Raw genomic sequence first — 14,129 nt, 5'->3', positions numbered from 1 at the left:
CAATAATGCTACAGAGTAGGGGTGGGCACTCAAACCGGCAAACCGGAAATCCGAGCCGAACTACACCGAACCAAACTGGAAAAAAATCGAGTTGACCAAAAAGTCAAAAACCGGTCAAAAATCGAACCGGACCGGTTTGGACCGGTTTCGGATCCGGTTCCATGTCTTCAAAAACCGAACCGGGCCGAACCGAATCGGTGAAACTAAAAATATATATAATTTCAATATATATTTATATTTAATGCTATATTTTTAATGTCACTAAAAAAAACTTAATATTTATCCAAGTTCAATGTCAAAATATCTCTCTTTTCTCACTTTAATATTTATTTTTTATATGAAATTGAATAATTTGTTAAGTTTCAAGTAAAAAAATAATATTTCAGTTGAGAATTGTATTACAAAACAATTTTAAAAAATAATTTTTATAATTCGGTTCAAAACCGAACCGGAACCGGAACCGGACCGAAATCGGTTCAAACCGAACCGGACAGTTTTTGAATTTTTTTAATTAAAACCGAACCGAACCAAACTGCATGAATAGTACCGGATCGGTTCTAATTTGAGGCAAAAACCGGTCCAAACCGAACCGTGTCCACCCCTACTACAGAGGGCTTTGAGATTTTAGGCGCCTTGTGTAGTCAAAAAAAACTTTAATTTTTGGAAAAGTCAAAAATTTTTAAAAAAGATAAAAACCTCTCAACTTTCAAACCAAAGACATGCAAATAGATATGTCAAACGGAACGGGCCAACTCAGCACGGCACGGCACGGCACGAGCATGAATATTTATGGACCGTGCTCGGCACGGCACGAAAACTTGGTCTGGGCCGAGATCAAAAAATGAGGTCCAATTCCAAACTTAGGTTTCCCTTTCAAAGAACTTTGCCTATGTTACTTGTACTTTTTATTTTACATTTTCAGTTTGCTTTTCTTTTTTTTGTCTTTTTTCTTGTGTGAAATTACATTAGTTTGATGTATTGAGGACATGAATTACAGTGTCTAGTGAGGTAACTTTTAAATATTAATACATTTTTAATTGAAAAACTGGCATTTAAGCCTGAATATAGTTTTTCTGGATGTAATATTTAGTTAAGTTAATGACTTAAGTTCGCTATTGATTGTAGTCATTGTAATATGATTTCCTGGCTGGCTTTGGTTTCAGATTATTTTCTCATGTGTCTCTGTGTGTGTGTGTGTGTGTTACTTTGTACCTTTTGATTCAGTCAGGTTCTATATGTAGATATTACTAGTTGGGCATGTGGGCATAAGGAGATCATGTTAGCAAATGTTGGTTACTGAATCCTCTGGGGCATTTCTCTGACGATTCTGAAAATAGATATCTTGCACGCTACAAAGGATTGTATGGGGAGGACTCTAAAACTCGTAAATATGCTGAAAATGATAAAGCAGAGAACACATGAAGTTGGGAGTTGCATATCTGAAGCCCGAGTTAACCATGGAAGGGGATGAGGAAGATGAAGTAATCATTTTCAATCCAATAGTGGCTGAGAAGCGGCCTGATGTGGTATAAACACTACTTGGGCAGCCAATGAGGGCCTGGAGCCTGGTAAAAATGCTTCTCCAGGTGATCTAAAATACCGCTGCTCCTTTTGATAATCTTTGCCATCAAACTGCTTTTAGTGCTGGTTCACAAATACCTGTATATGTTGCTAGTGGTATACCCCAACGCTTGCAATCAATTCAGTCACATGCTTCCAAGCTGTCAATGGAAGCTGGTTTTGGTGCTAGTTCACAACTACATGTATCAATTGCTAAAATGGATACATTTGAATGGCAGATGCTTTTGAACTGTATGATTTGGGGCGCACTGGTTTCTATGCACAAATATATCTCAAAATCAAGGTACTTAAAAATATAACAGCTTACTGGTTTTATGATTGAACAGAGTTATCCATTTATCATTCATTAGCCTATGGATTATCACTATTTTCTGCATAAATATCGTATGAAGTGTTCAATTTTCTGAATGGATATCCTTCATGATTTTTGTTTTTAGCTGAGATATGAAGCACATTGATTATCTCACATGAAACCCATCTATGTTAAAAATACTTGTAAGGAGATGATGCTGGCTCTTTTGAATGAATCCTATCTAATTATTTAGATGATATCGTTGAAATTATTGTGGACAAGGTATGGATTTGGCTCCATTGTTCCTTGATAATTGCTCTTCCCCCCATTTCTGGTCTCGGCAATCATACATTCTTGTGCATGTCATGGACAATTATCGTTCACGGAAGCAGATAGAAATGGTAGAATCGATGAAGAAGAATGGAGGGAATAAATTGCAGAAAATCCTTTGATACTCAAAAGTGCTCCAATGGAATTTGTAAGGCAACTCATTAGGGACACATGACTAATGAGTTGCATCATTTTGTCACGCTTAATTGAATTAGTTCAACTATTGACTTTGCTCTTGCTACTTCTTGATGTTTTAGTTGCATATGTAAAGTCAGTAAACTCATGGATATCACAAATAGGTTATGGTTATATTATAGTGTATTTTTGGGATTTATAATTTTGCAAATTTGGATTTTTTTAGATCATCTTATGTGGCAGATGAGATGGACAACCATATCAATTAATATCATTTAACATTTTATTTTCATTCATTACTCTTACTTTTTATATTTATTTTGTTGCAGAAATTTTATTTTTAACATAAAAAAACTGTAATTAATTCAATTATATGAAAAATCAAATATAATGTAATTAATTTGATCCACCCAAAGAAAAAGGAATCCTTGAATTTAATGAGTAGAATCTACTAATTTGGTGTAAAATATACGTGTATGCACACATCTTAAATTCAATGCATTCATTGAATTAAATGCAATGCAATTCCACCACACCGGAGTGCAAAAAGCTTTGGATAAATAGTGCACCAAAAGCAATTCTTTTCTTGTTTGTTGGGCACGATAAAGCATGGGATTGGACTACTTTAGTCCAGTCTCACCTTTGATCATTAGATTAAGCTGGGGCAGGATTAATCATAATCTAGGCCCCCTCAAATAGTGTTGTGTGTCCCTCCTCCTTATGTTAAATGATGAAAATGTAAGAGAATATTAATGATTCATGGACATCCACCAACGGTCGTCCGATATCCAGCCACCAAACATTCTAAATCAAGCATTGAACTCAACTCAACTACTGATTGAATCACAGAAAGGGAAGAAACCCAAAAGCAGGCATGCAACATCAAGAAGCAAGAAAAGAAAAGAAAAACTATAGACTGTTACCATGTTGTTTTCCAATGCATTATATATTCTAGACTTCTTTTCAAAAATGAGAATTCAGCCATGTAAGTCTACAGACCAAAATCTACTCAGGAGATTAAGTTCTATCCTAAGGGTCTTGGTGCAGATAACATAAAACATTCTATAACAAGTTGCTTCCATGAGGTTTCTTAGACAATGACTGAAGAAGACCCTATTTGGGGGCTTTAACTAATGTTGATGCGAAAAAGTGGTTCCGACACGTGTTTCGCCAACTTAGTGATATTATGCCTTCGGCAGGTGTCTGACTTCAGAAGGGTAGGTACCTGCAAAAGGACACGTTCGGTAAGACCTTGGGGTACCGGTGTGGTACCGGCCGAAGGCTCTCCGATGCCTTAGTAAGTACGGTATTAGTAATATTAGTTGACAGATCAAGCGGTAGCGTACCGTTGGTTTCTCTCCCTCCCTTTTGAGGATAGGGGTGGTCTTATACAGGCCTTGGGAGGCGTGCACTATGCTCATATCTCCGATGTGGGACTGTAGAAGCGGATTGTGAGCATGACACGTGTCCAGTAGAGTAATGAACAAAAAGGAAACCGATCGGTAGGCACCATGCCGAAGGTCATCCGTAATCAATAACGACCATGTCCACGTGTTCGTAGGTCATAGGTCGTTTATTCCGGGTATAAACAGTAGTCCCCCAAGTTCTCTTCCGAAGGTCCTTCGGAAGGGAATTTAGTTCTCTATGGCAGTTCGAAGGTGCCCTGCCGTTCGGTGAGCTCGTTTGGGGGGGAGGAGAGGATGCTTGTGTCGATCCTTTCGGGGGCCATCGTTCGGAAGAGATTACCCTGGGACCTGAGGGGTCGTCGATGCTGAGAGGCGAGAGGGCAGAGAGACGCTTCGTCTTCCGTGCCTGGCGTGCTGAGACGCTTCGCCTTCCGTGCCTGGCATGCGGTCAGCATCGCCATTCGCCGGGCGACACGTGGCTAGCGAAGCCACGCCTGACGGCGCATTCATGAGCCGTGTAGTCTCCCGAGGTGTACCGTTGCAGCTCTCTCCCTATAAATAGAGATCGCTCCGGACGCAAGGCTCACTTTGCATTTGAGAGTTGACGCAAGAGCTTTGTGCGGGCGATTTCCGAAGAGAGTTAACGGTAATCCAGGCGATTCTCGGCGCAGTTTTCGGTATACAAGGCGATTTTCGACGTTTCCAATCGGCACCCAGCTCATTTTGCACTACCCAAGGTAAGATACCGTTCGGTACCCCCCAATATACTCTTTCTTCACTTAATTGTACGTCTTTTCTCGGCATAGGCTAGCCGAACGTTAGGTAGGATTTCCTTTCGGTAGTCTAGTGGCCATAGGTAGTGATGCAGGCATCGGTAGGGTAGTTTGTGGCACGGGCCTTAGCTTCCCTTTCTTCTTTTTTTTGTAGATGTCTGATAGCGAGTCGCCGTTCGGCAGTGAGCCCAACGCGTTCGATGGGGAGTCATTGGACTGGGACACGACCAGCGGGGCTGCGAGCCTCGATGCCGAGGGTGGAGAAGACACCGACGTTGAGATACTCGGAGAGGAGGTGAACTCCTTTCCTGCCCATGGCATCGGCAAGGGGCTTATGACGAGACAACTGCTACCCCTGGCCGTGGTCTATAAAGACGGTACCCACGCCGGTCTTTTTGAGCATCAGCCGGAAGCCTCCACCTCCGGTCGTGGTGAGAGCGTTGCCGGCCCTTCCCGATCGAGGGTGACGATTATCTATCGGGAGAAGCCCAGGATACCGGTGGGCGTGCCCAAGAAGACTGTTCGGGGTCGACTATCTGGAGCCCAACAAGATTACCGAATGAGAGTTGCAGAGGATTAGGGCCGAATACCTCATCCCTGACTCGGTGAGGATGAGGATACCTGGGCCCGCCGAGTCCCTCAGCGACCCGGAGAATGCTGAAGTCGCCTTCTTCACCGATGTTCTTCTGCAAGGGGTTCGGTTGCCATTACAACCTGCCGTGCAGAAAATCCTTGCCCAGATCAGGTACGCTCCTGGCCAGTACAACCTCAACTTCTGGGTGGCCTTGATGGGGGTAATCGCTGCGTTCGGGATTGCCGAGGAGGAGGAGCCCTCTTACGAGCAGTTCTCGTATTTATACAGCATTACCAAGTCCAAGAGCACCGATCACGGCGGTTGGGTTCAGGCGAACTGCGTGAAGGCTTCCGAGCGGCATCAGCTCAGTGCCGACTTCTCAAAAGTCATGGAGGAATCGACAGGTGCTTTTCTCCGACGATTGGGAGTCGCCGTCGGGAACACCTCCCCGGTTCCCGATTCCCACGACCTTTCAAATCGTCGGTAGGCTTCTGGTATACCGATTGTTAGGTTTAGGGTCCTTCCCTTGTGTATTTACTAATCTTTCTTACATTTGACAGGTAAACTGAAGCAGCCGAGCCCCAAGCAGAGCGAGATTCGGCAGCTTGATAGGGTGAAGCTGAGAGTGCCTGCTGCCGAGCGAGTTTATCCTCGGTTCCTCTTTACCGACAACCTTGTAAAAGCCGGCCTCGTCGACCCTGTCGAGAGTAAGTGCATGTCTCCTCCTTTCTTCCCTTGTTTTCGTGTATTATTTTTGTTTGTCGACTAACCGAATGGCTTTGACCAATGGCGGATGCTAGGAAGGTTGTCGAGGTGAAGAAGATGAACGAGTCCTCCAGGAGGCGCCTCATGATGGGCCTGGAGGGCAAGAAAAAGAAGAAGCAGCCCGAGGCGTCTTCCGCTCAGCAGGCGGCGGCGGATCCCGAGGACCAGACCCTCGAGGAGCGCCTACGACAGCTGGACGCCGAGCCTGTTTCGGGGCGCGGCGCCGATGAAGCCTTTGTGCCGAGGCAACCGGATACCGAAGTCGCTGCTTCCAAGGCTGCCGGGAAGCGGCCAGTGATGGTGGATCTGGAAGCCTCGCCGGCTTCCAAGCACTGCCGTCAATCGGAGGTCCCTAGGGCCGTTGTTGCGGTGGAGGACGAGGACGGACCTACCGAAGCCGTCACCATCGCCTGCCCCTCGAAGACGGTGCAGTTCGTCAATCACATGATCCTCGGCTCTCAAATGGAGCTACAGGAGATCGACGAGCTGCCGAAGAAGCTTCTTAGGGAACAGGCCGGACGCGCCTTTCGTCTTCAAGCCTCGGTAAGACATGCTTTCTTCCTTCTTCTCCTTTCTTTGTAGTTGGGGCATCTTCCTGACCTTCTTTCTTCCATGCAGGCGTCCATGGACATGTGTCTTTGCGTCAAGCGAGCCATCGCTGCTGCCGAGCATGCAAAGAAGGCCTACGAGGACGGCAGGGCCAAGGTTGCCGAGGCGGGCAAGGCACTTCAGGACCACGCCCACCTGCACAAGGAGAAAGAGGCTGCCGAACAGCAGGCTGTCGCTTCGGAGGCTAAGGTGGAGGAGATGAAGGGTCTCTTGGAGGCAATGTTGGCGGCGGTGAGGGATGCCGAGGCAGCCAAAGAGGCGGTGCAAGTGGCCTTGGAGGAATCTGAACGGGCCAAGGCAGCGGAGATCGAGGGTGCCGTTCGGTCAGCGATCCGGGGGTACCGCTCTTCGAAAGAGTTCACTGTCCTTCTAGATAAGGAAGTGGGCTCGGAGATGGCGGACTTGTTGTATCCATTCAAACGGTACAACCCTGGGCAAAAGCTGAACCTGAACTTCATCGCCGACCCTCCCCCCTACCGGAAGGGATGACAGAGGAAATGATTGAGGTATACGAGGGGGAGGATAACGCTGAGGGACCTGGTTCGACCGAGGCCGCCGAAAAAGACGAAGCCTGAGCGCATTTTTATTTTTATTTTGTACTTATAAATTTTGGTTTTATGTATTCTGAACACATTGATGCCGAGGGCATCTTTAACTCAAATTTTGGTTTTAGCTTTTATGTATTCTGAACACATGTTTTAATTGCCCATCGTTCTATCGCCGAAGGGTTCCGTATCGGACTAAAACGTTAAAGGGACAATTCAAAATTGATACAAGTTCCGATGGAATCTGTAGTGTAAAAATTTGGAACATCATTTATTGTCGTAGGCTAATAAAGAAGCCGTAGAATGCTAACTTGATACTATAGGTAGCCATGGGCTAATAGAGTAATAGAAAGGGTTTCCGAAGTAATAGTGCCGAGGACTTTCCATTTATTTCTGCCGAAGGACGAATACATTATAAGCGATTACAACTTGGTCCTGCCGTGGGCTAGGTTACTTGAAATAGCATTTGAGATGTTCCACGTTCCAAGGATGACTGAGGGTCTTGCCATTGGAGTCTCTCAGTCGGTAGGTTCCTGATCGAAGGATACTGATGATCTCATATGGTCCTTCCCAGGAAGGTCCGAGAGTTCCTTCCGTGGCATCCTTGGTTGCTAGGGACACCTTGCGCATGACCCAGTCTTCGATTCGGAATGAGCGGTGTCTGACCCTAGAGTCGCAATACCGAGAGACACGTTGTTTGTAGGCTTCATTCCGAAGGTTGGCATGTGCCCGGTGCTCTTCAAGTAGGTCGAGGCTTAGAGAAATTGCTTCTTCATTCGGCTTCGGTGCGAAGTTTTTCGTTTGGTAGGAAGGTTTGCCAATTTCCACAGGCACCACAGCCTCCGAACCGAAAGTCAGGGAAAAAGGGGTTTCTCCAGTGGACGTTCGGTAAGATGTCCGAATGGCCCATAGTGCTTCGGGAAGCTTCTCCGGCCAAGCTCCTTTGGCCTTGTCCAGCTGTCGTTTCAGTAGTTTCTTGATGATTTTGTTTACTGCTTCGACCTGACCGTTCGATTGGGGATGGGTTGGTGATGCGAAAAACAAGTTGATTTTCAGGCGGGTGTAAAATTGCCTGAAGAGTTCCGAATCGAACTGCCTGCCGTTATCGGTAATGATTGCATATGGGATACCGAACCTGCAACAAATGTGAGTCCAGATGAAATCTTCCATCTTTGCTGCCGTTATGGTTGCCAGAGGTTCGGCTTCTACCCACTTGGTAAAGTAGTCGACGGCGACCACTGCTTATTTTCCTTGCGGCATCGGACCGATCAGGTCTAGTCCCCATTGTGCGAAAGGCCAGGGACTCACGATCGGTGTCAGGGGTTCGGCAGGGATATGCGGTATATTACCGAAACGCTGGCATTTATCACACCTTTTCACCAGTGAATTAGCTTCCTGATGCATAGTCGGCCAAAAGTATCACTGCCGAAAGACTTTGTGGGCAAGTGACCGGAAACCGAAATGATCGCCGCACACACCATTATGGATCTCCCAAAGGACGTAATCTCCTTGTTCTGCCGTAAGGCACTTGAGATATGGAGTGGTGTAGCCACGTTTATAAAGGACATCGTTGATGACGGTGTACCTTACCGATCGGTATCTAAGCTTTCGGGCCTGGGCCTTGTCTTCAGGAAGGGTGCCGTTGGTCAGGTACGAGTAGATAGGAGACATCCATGTATCCTCGTACCGAACGGCACACGTTTCGGAGGCTACAGTGCTTGGTTGGGCAAGAATCTCTACCGGCACCTTTCTTCCGATTTTGTCGTTGATTGCCGAAGCCAGGCGTGCCAAAGCATCGGCATGGCTGTTTTCGCTTCTGGGGATCTGCTTGATCTCGTAGGCTCGGAAGCTTTGGAGCAGCTGATGGGTAGTCGAAAGGTAGGCGTGCATGGAGGCGTCTTTGGCCGCGAAGTCTGCCGTTACCTGGTTCACAATGAGCTGGGAGTCGCTGTGAATTCTGATTTGTTTTGCATTCATGCTCTTGGCTAACCGAAGGCCGGCCAGGAGAGCTTCATATTCCGCTTCATTGTTGGAGGTTAAAAAGTCGAATCGGAGGGCGTACTCGATCTTGAGTCCGTCCGGTGTTGTCAGCACCAAGCCTGCTCCGCATCCTTGTTGGTTTGCCAAACCATCGACGTGCAGAATCCATACGAGAGTTGAGTGGTCAAAGCGTTCGGCGTCTAGCTCATTCGGTAATCCGATCTCCGTTACCGGCTCGGAGATGAAATCGGCAATAGCCTGACCCTTTTTGGCGGGCCTCGAAATGAACTGTATGTTGAATTCTCCGAGTTCGATCGCCCACTTGATTAATCGGCCAGAAATTTCTGGTTTTTAGAGCACTTGCCGGAGCGGTTGGTTAGTCAAGACCTTGATTCTGTGCGCTTGAAAGTATGGCCGGAGTCTTTGGGCTGAGACCATGAGAGCTAGGGCAAGCTGTTCTAATGGGGGATATCGAAGTTCTGCGTTCTGGAGTGCCTTACTGACATAGAAGATCGATAACTCAGCCTTCTCCGGTATTCGTATCAATACCGAACTCACAGCAGTGCTAGATACCGAAAGGTATAGGGAGAGAATTTCCCCAGGCAGTGGTTTTGATAACAGGGGGCTTTGCTCATGTAGTTCTTTAAGTCTTGAAATGCCTTATCACATTCGGCAGTCCATATGATATTCTGTTTGCCCCCTTTCAAGGCTTTAAAGAACGGCACACACTTGTCGGTAGCCTTTGATATGAAGCGGGTCAAGGCGGCTACGCGTCCGGTAAGGCTTTGAATGTCCTTCGTCGTCTTTGGCCTCTCAATGTCAATGATTGCTTTTATTTTTTCGGGATTCGCTTCGATCCCCCTGTGACTAATCATGAATCCGAGGAATTTTTCGGAAGATACACCGAAGGCGCATTTCATCGGGTTCAGTCTCATCCGGTAGTCTTTCAGTATGCCGAACATGATCGATAAATTGTGCAGATGTTCTTCGGTAGTTCTGCTTTTTACCAACATGTCGTCAACGTAAACCTCCATGATGTTGCCGATGTATCTTGCGAAAATTCTGTTGACGAGCCTTTGATATGTTGCCCCTGCGTTCTTCAGGCCGAACGGCATGACATTATAACAGTACAACCTTTTGTCTGTTATGAAGGCGGTATGTTCACTGTCGGAAGGGTGCATGAATATCTGATTGTATCCGGAATAGGCGTCCATGAAGCTTAGCAGTTCGTGGCCGGCAGTAGCGTCCACAAGCTGGTCTATCCGTGCCAACGGAAAGCTGTCCTTTCGTACCATTACCGAATTTGCCAGCCACACCTGTAGCCTTTCGTACCATTACCGAATTTGCCAGCCACACCGGATACGTAGCCTCCCTGATGAAGCCGATGGTTTGAAGTTTGTCAACCTCTGTACGCATGGCTTCGTATCGTTCGGCATCGTACGAACGGCGCTTCTGCCTTACGGGCTTATAAGCGGGGGAAATGCTGAGTTTATGGCTGATGACCTCTGGGGCGATGCCGGGCATATCTTCGTAGGACCGGTTGTCGTTGCGACCATACCTCCCCTTTCCCTTCTTCGGGAGTTCTCTTCGATCGGCACGGTTGTCTTTTCTCTTATGACCTGCCAAATATGGGTCGTCCCTTTCGTAGGATGGTGCCTTTGCCGGATATGCACTTGGTTCTGTATCTTCTCGGTGTGCCGGAACCCCGGGTTTCTAGTTGAAGTATTCGGCTTTGGAGTGGACTGCTGCCTGCTTCATCAGTTCGTCGTACGTGCGCCAGTTGCTGCTGTGTACTAGGTATCGAAAATGCGAGGACCCAAGGCCACTCTTGAAGGCGCCGTAGGCTGCCCTATCGTCTGTTTTGGGACACCTTGAGTATTCGTGGCTGAAGCGCGCCACGTATTCTCTCAACGGTTCGTCCTCTCGTTGTCGAATCGTGTACAAATCATCGGCAGAGTAAAGACGGTCTTTTTGGATCATGAAGTGATTGAGGAAAATTTGCTTCAGCTCGTCAAAAGAATCTACCGTTTCAGGCTCTAATCGGTAGAACCAGTTCAGGGCTGCCTCGGTAAGGGAAGACGGGAATAGCAGGCACTGCCCTTCATCGCTCAGGCCCTTGCATCCAATAGCGGACTGAAATGAGTGAAGGTGTGTTAAGGGGTCCTCCGTTCCGGTATAGAACGGTATATGCAGTTGTTACACTTCCCTATCTTGCCGAGAACGCCGGATGCGCCTGGTGAATAGTCCGGGCCGAAGCTTCCCCCATTCCGGTTCTTGGGAACGAGCTTTGTCGTTTTCCATTTTCTGGACTTTCTGAAAAAGGAGTCGGACAACAGGGTCTCGGCTTGGGATTTCCTCGGAACCATAATCTTCCGAGCGTCGTCGTGGGCTTAATGAATTAACCCCCGAGTACCGAGAAGGCGTTGGCGAACGGTAGGTGGAAACTTGCGTCCTGGAAGGGATGTACTCGGATTCCAATTCCTCTGCAGAGTCTAGCCCTCTGACTCTCCGAATAGGCGACTTGCTTCCCAGGACGTTCATCCGTGAGTCCCTTAGTCAAGCGTTAATCCTGATCGGAGACCTCCGTCTCTCTGCCTCCCGATCGTTAATCCGATGTCGGCAATCGGAGTAGACCTTCTTTGGGATGTGTGGTTGATCCTTGGGTGTCGGAACTACTAACTGTTTGGAAAGTGCGGGCGTTGCCCTCGCTACCTTTTGGTGTTTCTTTTTCCTGCGGGGGGTCTGCAAGCTCTGGGAAGAGTGAGTTGTCTGGATGTTCTGCGTGTGCTGCTGGTGGAGCAGCTGCTGGGTTTCGTCCACTTTGGACGAAAGAAGGTGGTTGTGTTCATGAAGCCTCGCCATGTCCTTTCGCAGAGACGCGATTTGGACTACCAGCTCGGCTTCGGCGGTTGTTTGGGTTGCGGGCGCGTTTCCGAAGGGAGTGCATGGGGGTAGCGCTGGGCTAGCTCCGATCTGCCTTCCGAACGGTACCCCTTCTTTCGATAGGAACGCGGGTACTGAGGTGGTCCCCATGTGTTTTTGGGGATAGTGGGTTGATGATTTTTCTGGTTTCCCACAGACAGCGCCAAACTGTTGATGCGAAAAAGTGGTTCCGACACGTGTTTTGCCAACTTAGTGATATTATGCCTTTGGCAGGTGTCTGACTTCAGAAGGGTAGGTACCTGCAAAATGACACGTTCGGTAAGACCTTGGGGTACCGGTGTGGTACCGGCCGAAGGCTCTCCGATGCCTTAGTAAGTACGGTGTTAGTAATATTAGTTGACAGATCAAGCGGTAGCGTACCGTTGGTTTCTCTCCCTCCCTTTTGAGGATAGGGGTGGTCTTATATAGGCCTTGGGAGGCGTGCACTATGCTCATATCTCCGATGTGGGACTGTAGAAGCGGATTGTGAGCATAACACGTGTCCGGTAGAGTAATGAACAAAAAGGAAACCGATCGGTAGGCACCATGCCGAAGGTCATCCGTAATCAATAACGACCCTGTCCACATGTTCGTAGGTCATAGGTCGTTTATTCCAGGTATAAACAACTAACATCCATTTTTTAGCTAAACCATAAATTTCAACATCAAAGCATTCGCTATGCATAAGTGGAGACCGTAAAGAGAAGAAACCTTTGCGAATGCTATAATGAGCCCAGATCAGGATGAGACCGTAAAGAGAAGAAACCTTTGTGACAGATCGGGATGAGACTAGTGATCGGGTGTTCAAGGACCGACCCGATCACTGCAGCACCATGCCCTAGCTAGAGATGCATTAAATGTAACAGCCTGGCAGGCACGAATGGTCGGTTCATACGCATCCCATCCTTAAACAGGTGTCGTCTTACCCTTCGATCTTTGAGAAAATAGGTTGGTGATAGAAACGAACATTTAATACACCTCTCATCCTTGTTGACTTGTCACTTCGCCACCTGATCCCCGTCAAGAGGTACAGTGATCAGAAACAAAGCATTAAATATGATTCAACCTTAGGGGGAGGAGAAAAGATCTCTCCCATAAAATATCTGGGTCTCTCCTTCTCTCCCCTATAAATACCCTTCACCTATCCCTGGATAAAGGTAATAAATATTCTACTAATGAAAACCCTATCTCCATTTCTCTCCCTAGCTTAAGTTAAATTCTGACTTAACCATTGGAGAGGGCTCAACTGGGATCAACCCCAATTGACTCTTGTTGTGATACTGTTCTAAGTGCGCAGATCTTACCTTGGGGATAACTCAACTACGCAATCGAATACAAGCCCGGGCTCAAGTCACCGGGTGTAAAAAGATAGGAGCATTACAAGTGATATTGCATTCGTTACTTTCTTCTCAAAAGACCAAAAACAAAAACAAAAAACAAAAAAAAGAAGGTGCCAATGATAATTTTTATGTGAATTTGGTCACATACAGCACACCCAAAAGAGAAGGAACCACAGAGGGCCACCAAAGTACTCAGAACAACAGCAAAGGTGACTGAGTTCCCTCCATTGCAATCAGCATCAGCAGCAGCTCCTTCATGGATCACAGACTCTCTTACAATTAGCAGTCCTTCCATCGCTTCTCTCTCCATATATTTATATATAAATATAAACTTATTTTTTTCTTAGTTATTTTTTTCTAGGACGGATGAAAAACAAAGAATAAAACTTACTAAGAACAAATGAGAAGCAGTAAGTTTGGATGCATGGAGATACAGTACTGGGAAGGAACTATGAGAATGACAAAACTAAGGATACTTCTCTGTTGCTCACTTGCCTTTTCCCCTATGTATATACTTCCACCAAATACCAAATTCCAAAAATAAATAAATAAATAAGATTGATTTTTAGTTGGACCAATAGGTCGTCCATGAGTTGTTTAAGAACGTGTATAAATTTGGTTTGTTAACGAAGCATGGCAATTAAAAAGAGATTTTCTATTTAAACCACACACTTCTCTTTGTTCACCCAATACTTAAATCATTAAGCTGTAAGTTTTATTATTGTGTAAAAAAACAAAAAAGATCATCCAACTTAATACTTAACCTAGTACATCTTATACACACACCCCACCACTCTTCATATTAAGTTTTAGAAAAATACAAACTCTTCTACATTGTATTGCCAGAGACGTAGAACATTGATGAGCATGCCTCTTT

The 14,129-nt window shown here is 46.4% G+C and overlaps 1 protein-coding gene across 1 annotated transcript; it reads right to left on the bottom strand.

The window, feature by feature from the left end:
* Nucleotides 1–7,460: 7,460 nt before the first annotated feature.
* On the bottom strand, nucleotides 7,461–10,285 carry LOC117635292. Its single transcript, XM_034369636.1, has 4 exons — nucleotides 9,720–10,285; nucleotides 9,426–9,555; nucleotides 8,461–9,311; nucleotides 7,461–8,145 (listed from the first exon to the last, which is right to left on the bottom strand). The coding sequence occupies exons 1-4, from the start codon at nucleotides 10,283–10,285 to the stop codon at nucleotides 7,461–7,463; spliced, it is 2,232 nt and encodes a 743-aa protein (XP_034225527.1).
* Nucleotides 10,286–14,129: the final 3,844 nt, after the last annotated feature.

The sequence above is a fragment of the Prunus dulcis genome, chromosome 7, assembly GCF_902201215.1.
Source record: "Prunus dulcis chromosome 7, ALMONDv2, whole genome shotgun sequence".
NCBI classification, from domain to species: Eukaryota; Viridiplantae; Streptophyta; class Magnoliopsida; order Rosales; family Rosaceae; genus Prunus; species Prunus dulcis.
Note: the sequence above shows the minus strand (reverse complement) of the source record. Positions and strands in the feature narration are given on the sequence as shown.

Bases quoted from the DNA above. Each gene is read 5' to 3' on its own strand.
- LOC117635292 (XM_034369636.1), bottom strand. From the start codon at position 10,285: ATGGTACGAAAGGACAGCTTTCCGTTGGCACGGATAGACCAGCTTGTG. The intron at 9,556-9,719 runs GTGTGTGCCGTT...TTCGGTATCTAG, and splicing joins ATATCAAAGGCTACCGACAA to CACTGCTGTGAGTTCGGTAT. The intron at 8,146-8,460 runs GTCACTTGCCCA...CATTTGTTGCAG, and splicing joins GGCGATCATTTCGGTTTCCG to GTTCGGTATCCCATATGCAA.